Genomic DNA, 7,500 nt, shown 5'->3' on the forward strand with positions numbered 1-7,500 from the left:
TTAGTCATAGTCTCTTGAATATCGTTTTCATTTAGTTTATCATTTAGTTAATTTAGTCACATTTAAGTCACCTGGAATGTCTTAGTGTTAGTCTAGTTTTAGTCGACTAAATACCATATGTTTTTAGTCGACTAAATCTACAGTTGATTTAGTCGACTAAAATGGATTTTGGCGGGCCTTGATGCCGTCGTAATGACTGTTTCTACACTTGCTGAAAAATGATCGATCTACAAGCTTGTAGATCAGCTATTTCAGCATAGTGTAAAATGACTTATACTGGATCTCTTGTCCACTAGTCCCTTCCTAACATTTTAGTCTAGTTTGTATTTGTTGACGAAATTGTCAGTATATATTTAGTCTTAGTTTTAGTCACCGTAGTTTAGTTCTCATTTAGTTTCCATTTAGTTTTCCTCGGTGGACAGAGGTAGTCGACGGACATTTCTCGTCTTAGTTTTAGTCGACGAAATCAACACTGCTCACCAGTTCGCACATGCTTTGCGGACGAACTACTATAAAGGAAACTACCGGTGTATACCTGCACCAGTGTTGTTTTTGGCAGCAAATTTCTATTTTAGTTTAGTCATAGTCTTTGGACTGAAACTTCATTTAGTTTTAGTCACATTTTAGTCACCTGTAATGTCTTAGTGTTAGTCTAGTTTTAGTCGACTAAATGTCATAAGATTTTAGTCGACTAAATCTACAGTTGATTTAGTCGACTAAAATGTATTTTGGCGGGTCTTGATGCCGTCATAATGAGTGTTTTTACACTTGCTGAAAATAACCGATCTACAAGCTTGTAGATCTGCTATTTTCAGCATACAAACCAAGTGTAAAATGACTTATACTGGATCTCTTGTCCACTAGTCCCTTCCTAACATTTTAGTCTAGTTTGTATTTGTTGACGAAATTGTCAGTATATATTTAGTCTTAGTTTTAGTCATCATAGTTTAGTTTTCATTTAGTTTCTATTTAGTTTTCCTCGGTGGAAAGAGGTAGTCGACGGACATTTTTCGTCTTAGTTTTAGTCGACGAAAAATCAACACTACTCAACAGTTCGCACATGCTTTGCGGACACATGCTTTACGACGCATGCTTTGCGGACACATGCTTTGCGGACACATGCTTTGCGGACACATGCTTTGCGACGCATGCTTTGCGGACACATGCTTTGCGGACACATGCTTTGCGGACACATGCTTTGCGGACACATGCTTTGCGGACACATGCTTTGCGACGCATGCTTTGCGGACACATGCTTTGCGACGCATGCTTTGCGGACACATGCTTTGCGACGCATGCTTTGCGACGCATGCTTTGCGGACACATGCTTTGCGACGCATGCTTTGCGGACACATGCTTTGCGACGCATGCTTTGCGACGCATGCTTTGCGGACACATGCTTTGCGACGCATGCTTTGCGGACACATGCTTTGCGGACGCATGCTTTGCGGACGCATGCTTTGCGGACGCATGCTTTGCGGACACATGCTTTGCGGACACATGCTTTGCGGACACATGCTTTGCGGACACATGCTTTGCGGACACATGCTTTGTGGACACATGCTTTGCGGACACATGCTTTGCGGACTTTTTCGCACATGCTTTGCGGACGAACTACTATAAAGGAAACTACCGGTATATACCTGCACCAGCTGCAGCAGATACTTCAGCACGTCGTCGTTGGTCAGGACCTCCAGCCTCCGGACCGCCAGCCTCCTGACCCGCTCGTCCATGAAGTCCACCCCCAGCAGCTCCAGCGCCACGGACAGCTCCAGCTCTCCGGGCCGCTCCCAGTGGCCCAGGAGCCAGTGGACGTCCTCCACCGCGCTGCGGTTCAGCCAGTCCACGCTGCGCAGGTACTGGGGCAGGTTGGAGGCGTAGAGGAAGCTCTCCTCCCGGAACCTCCGGAGGCGAGACCTGTCCGTGGCGGCCGGCGAGGGGGACCTGGAGGTCCGAGTGGGATCGGCCGAGAGGCGGCGATGATGATGATGGGAGGATGTGGAGGACTCATGAGGCCGTGGTGGGGCTAGCAGGGCGGCGGTGGTGGTGGATTCAGGGGGATTTGCGCCGGCGAGAGCAGCAGCAGCAGTGGTACCGGCAAGGGGGGGCCAATTTGGTGATGAAGAAACGAGGTGGAAATCCTCAGAGGAGGTGGAGGAGGAATCAAGCTTGCTCGTGGTGGTGGTGGTGGTGGTGGAGTTGGAGGGGACATCCGACCGCCTTTTAGGAGGCAGCCTCGGGGGGGGAGGTGACGTGCTGACGTCAGAGAGCGAGGAGGGAGACGCCTGCGTGGAGTAATGGAAGGTCGGGGGAGGTAAAAGAGGGGGACTGGTGCCAGGTGGTGTAGGGGGAGGAGGGGGAAAGGTGCCAGGTGGTGTAGGGGGAGGAGGGGGACTGGTGCCAAGTGGTGCAGGGGGAGGAGGGGGACTGGTGCCAGGTGGTGTAGGGGGAGGAGGGGGAAAGGTGCCAGGTGTTGTAGGGGAAAGAGGGGGACTGGTGCCAGGTGGTGCAGGGAAAAGCCCGGCGGGGGAGTTCGGACTACGCACACGCTCGGTCGCGTCAGAAAAGCGGACAGTATCCGGCGAACTCGGAGAGATACGAGAGGCCGGCGAGGACGCGGTAGCAGACGGCGCCGCCAGATCATTGGAGGAGGAGGAGGCTTCGGAGGAGGAGGAGGCTTCGGAGGAGGAGACTCGCTCCTCCGGGCAGTCCCACAGGGAGATCATGAAGACGTCCTCCAGGTCCTTCCCTTCCAGGCGGAGGTCCTCGTGGGAGCCGGAACGGCCCGCGAAGCTGTCGACGAGTGGCCAGTCCACGAGCGCCGCAGGAGCCTTGTCGACGAGCTGCGCCACGGGGACCACGTACAGGTGGAGCCCCTGGTCGGACTTCAGACACTGTCGAACCCAGAGGAAGTCGCCGAGGGAGAAGTCGCCCGTTAAGAACTCCTCCCTCCCCGAGACCTTCAGAACCAGGCCGTCCAGCGGATCACAGTCGAAGCCCTGGAAGGCCATCACCTGTCGGAAGACCTTGAGAAGGATGTCGGGCGTCGCCGTGAGGTCCACCTTCACGGTGAAGCTGATGCGGTTCAAGTGGTGGAGCGTGACGGGGAGCTTTCTGCTCAGGTGAGCCTGCAGGTCGTCGGGGACGGGGAATGCCGTGGTCCAGGGCTCCGTGGCGTAGGCCTTTTCGTCTCGGCCCTTCGGCTCCCGTCGCCAGTCCCGTTGCCTCGACGACGCCAGTTTTCTGGCGGGGGCCTCAACGGGGGCCTCGCCGTCAAGGCCGTGGCCAGTCAGCTGCACCAGACCTTTCCGCAGCTCCCGCCTCTCCTTGGAGTCCTGCACCTCGACGGACGGCTGCGTGACCACGATCCTGATCCTCGCCGAACTCTGAGAGATACGAGAGGCCGGCGAGGACGCGGTAGCAGACGGTGGTGCCGTCAGGTCATTGGAGGAGGAGGAGGAGGAGGCTTCGGAGGAGGAGGAGACGCGCTCCTCTGGGCTCGGCGGAGGCGGCGGGGGGGAGGAGGAGGAGGAGGAGGATGTCGTGGTGAGGCTGCAGGGGAGGACCACGGGGAAGCTGTAGCGGTCGAGGACGATGGTGACGGCCATGGAGTCGCTCACGTCGGGGTTGGTGGCCGAAGACAACTTGTCTGCCGGGTAGGTGAAGGCCTCCTTCACCTCCAGCTCTGGGTAGGGCCACATGTGGAGGGTGTGACGCCCCTGGCTGAGGAGAGACCTGGAGGTGGAAATATTAGATTTTTTTGTCATAGTCTTTTGAATAGTTTTCATTTACTTTTAGTCACATTTTAGTCCCCTGGAATGTCTTAGTGTTAGTCTAGTTTTAGTCGACTAAATCTACAGTTGATTTAGTCGACTAAAATGTATTTTGGTGGGCCTTCATGCTGTCTTAATGACTATTTTTCACTTGCTTAAAATTGCCGATCTACAAGCTCGCAACACGTCGCAGCTTGTAGATCAGCTATTTTTAGCATGCAACCAAGTGTAAGATGACTTATACTGGATCTCTTGTCCACTAGTCCCTTCCTAACATTTTTGCCTAGTTTTTATTTGTTGACGAAATTGTCAGTAGGCCTATATTTAGTCATAGTTTTAGTCATCATGACTTAGTTTTCATTTTGTTTCCATTTAGTTGTCGTCAGGTAGAAAAAAGGTAGTCGAACATTTTTGGTCTTAGTTTTAGTCGACGAAAACAACACTGTTTCATACAATGTACGAAGTAAACGCATATTGTAGTTTAAGGGCTCTGTTTTCGTCCATGCTAAACCCCTTATCTCTAAACTATACTTTGCCCTTTCTTACAATTTTGAAAAACATTTTTGAATAGACTTTGTATTATTAACTAGCAGCTATAGTTGAACTATTCAAAAATGTTTTTCAAAATAGATCCGCTAGTTACTATAGCTGATCTACAGTACATTGACATGTTGTGAGCTTGTAGATGTTTTTCAAAATAGTAAAAAAAAAAAAAAAAGAAAATAAAGGGGCAAAGCAGTTTAAAGATAAGGGGTTTAGCACGGACAGAAATAGTCTTGTTACTAAACTGTGGCTACACTCTAACAATTTATTAAAGGATAGCTGTTGTGATGTATCAGGAAATGTCAAAAAGAACCCAAAAGAGCATTCAGTAATGGAACGTCGTGGTCAGATATTCAGGTATTGTAACCTGCCGGAGTGAGTTGAGTAAATGCTGTTTGTGTGTAAGTTGACATTTCTTTCTGTAGGACCCAACCGCAGTCTGTTTGACAAACAGGTTTGCCGTCTCAAAGACACTGGAAGTTTACTGCAAAAAAGCTTCTTTCCCCGAAAAACCAGATACATGAACGAACAAGGAAAACGCTAGCCCCCCCCCTCCCCCCCCCCCCCCACACACACACACACACACACACACACACACACACACACACACACACACCTTTGCCCCCGTCCTGCACTGTTAAGCTCAAATTGCACCTCTATAAACTATTGTTGTTGTATATTTATGGAACATAATAATACTTGCACATGTACATATGATACTCTTTTCTACTCTTTGTCTTTTTTTCACTCTATATTATATCCTTGCTGTGTTTTGCCGTTTGCTGTTATAATATATATTTGCTGCTGCATTGTCTGAAGGAAGGCAAACTAAAACAAGTTTTACTCTTATGTACCTGTAGTCCTGTACACAGAGTTTTACTCTTATGTACCTGTAGTCCTGTACACAGAGTTTTACTCTTATGTACCTGTAGTCCTGTACACAGAGTTTTACTCTTATGTACCTGTAGTCCTGTACACAGAGTTTTACTCTTATGTACCTGTAGTCCTGTACACAGAGCTTTACTCTTATGTACCTGTAGTCCTGTACACAGAGTTTTACTCTTATGTACCTGTAGTCCTGTAAACAGAGTTTTACTCTTATGTACCTGTAGTCCTGTACACAGAGTTTTACTCTTATGTACCTGTAGTCCTGTACACAGAGTTTTACTCTTATGTACCTGTAGTCCTGTACACAGAGCTTTACTCTTATGTACCTGTAGTCCTGTACACAGAGCTTTACTCTTATGTACCTGTAGTCCTGTACACAGAGTTTTACTCTTATGTACCTGTAGTCCTGTACACAGAGTTTTACTCTTATGTACATGTAGTCCTGTACACAGAGTTTTACTCTTATGTACCTGTAGTCCTGTACACAGAGATGTGACAATGAAGCACAACATTGAACCTTGAACAGACAAAACATCTGTCCTTAACTCTTTCTACATGTAGAACCACATGCAACAGTTTTAACAACCAAATTGAAACTTTTTTGAAACTTGAAAATGACACTTCATTAATGAAGTGTCATTTTGAAGCACCATGTTTCAGTATCAATTGCGTCGTGCACATGTATCAGAGAATGACTGATTGAATAAATACGAGGCCATGCATGCGGACATTGGATGCAAACTGACCTTAGGTCAGTTTGTAGAGGACATTGGATGCAAACTGACCTGTGGTCAATGAGCAGAAGGTTGACAAAGTACAACACCTTCCCCTTCCCTTTCTGCTGGCCGTCCGGTGCCGTCTTGGTATTGGCACCACCGGCGTTGCCGTCGTTGGTGTTGACGGTGAGGCCCAGCTTGGCTCCGCGCGGCAGGTCCCTGAGCAGCATGTCGAACTCCAGCCACTCGTTCCACAGCACCTCGTCGGCGAAGGCCTTCGGAGAGGACACCACCGTGGAGAGAACCTTGTTGCCGAGGAGTACGGTGACTTCCACGTACGCGGACTGAGGGGCTTTGTCGGGGAGCGTCGGGACGTCGAAGCCCAGGAGTTTGACCCTGAAGCTCCTGTGGCAGTCCCACAGGGAGATCATGAAGACGTCCTCCGGGTCCTTCCCGTCCAGGCGGAGGTCCTCGTGGGAGCTGGACCGGCCCGTGAAGCTGTCCACGAGTGGCCAGTCAACGAGCGCGGGAGCCTCGTCGACGACCTGCGCCACGGGGACCACGTACAGGTGGAGCCCCTGTTCGGACCTCAGACACTGTCGAACCCAGAGGAAGTCGCTGAGGGAGAAGTCGCCCGTCAAGAACTCCTCCCTCCCCGAGACCTTCAGAACCAGGCCGTCCAGCGGACCGCACGAGTCGAAGCCCTGGTCGGCCATCACCTGTCGGAAGACCTTGAGAAGGATGTCGGGCGTCGCCGTGAGGTCCACCTTCACGGTGAAGCTGATGCGGTTCAAGTGGTGGAGCGTGACGGGGAGCTTTCTGCTCAGGTGAGCCTGCAGGTGGTTGGGGACGGGGAACGCCGTGGTCCAGGGCTCTGTGGCGTAGGCCGTTTCGTCTCGGCCCTTCAGCTCCCGTCGCCTGGGCGACGCCAGTTTTCTGCGCGTGAACGTGAGCTCCCCCAGCCTGTCGGGGGCCTCGCTGTCGAGGTCGTGGCCAATCAGCTGCACCAGCCCTTTCTGCTGCTCCCGCCTCTCCTTCGAGTCCACCTCGGACGGCCGCGTGACCACCATCCTCGCCGTCGTGCGTCCGGTGGCGTCGCGCGACCATGGAATGTCTAACGTCCTTAGGATCTGATAGTCGTCGTAGACCTCGTACCAGTCCTGAGCCCTGGCGTAGAGCAGGATGTACTCTTCAGGGTCCAGCAGCCCCTGTGGGTCAGGAATCCAGTTCTGCTTCTGTGCCTGCAGACCAAAGAAATGATCAGCAGTGAAAAAGTACTCCAATGTTTTACTTAAAAGGCTTTCTTACCTCTCGTTGCACCAAAGTGGTCTAGGTGTTATTTTGTGCAAAAAACGCATTATTGGCTATTTCCCCTACCCCACCATGAGCCCTCAATGGGGCACTGGGTTTTAGTGCTAATTCGCTTATTTCCATCGCTCTAAAATCTTTTTTTGTATAAATCCTCTCTTCATAATGTCAACAGTATGTGTAAAGTCACACTTTACTCCATAGTAACCCAGTTGCTGTGTTCCAGCCGTAAGTCTTGTGTATCGCCAGACCTCACGAGACTTCGTGAGCTC

The 7,500-nt window shown here is 50.6% G+C and overlaps 1 protein-coding gene across 1 annotated transcript in view; it reads right to left on the bottom strand.

Annotated features, from left to right (window-relative positions):
• Positions 1–7,500, bottom strand: part of LOC310862160 (phosphatidylinositol 4,5-bisphosphate 3-kinase catalytic subunit gamma isoform) — a gene marked incomplete at both ends in the record, with an annotated part of 25,243 nt that overhangs the window by 17,740 nt on the left and 3 nt on the right. The window contains 4 exons of the mRNA XM_083769894.1: positions 1,644–1,944; positions 3,427–3,735; positions 5,990–7,161; positions 7,480–7,500. The exon at positions 7,480–7,500 is cut by the window's right edge and continues 3 nt beyond it. Coding sequence (XP_083626020.1) covers positions 1,644–1,944; positions 3,427–3,735; positions 5,990–7,161; positions 7,480–7,500 — 1,803 coding nt within the window. The remainder of the gene's footprint in view (positions 1–1,643; positions 1,945–3,426; positions 3,736–5,989; positions 7,162–7,479) is intronic.

Source organism: Protomyctophum parallelum (assembly GCF_964188405.1).
Source record: "Protomyctophum parallelum genome assembly, chromosome: 7".
Taxonomy (NCBI): domain Eukaryota; kingdom Metazoa; phylum Chordata; class Actinopteri; order Myctophiformes; family Myctophidae; genus Protomyctophum; species Protomyctophum parallelum.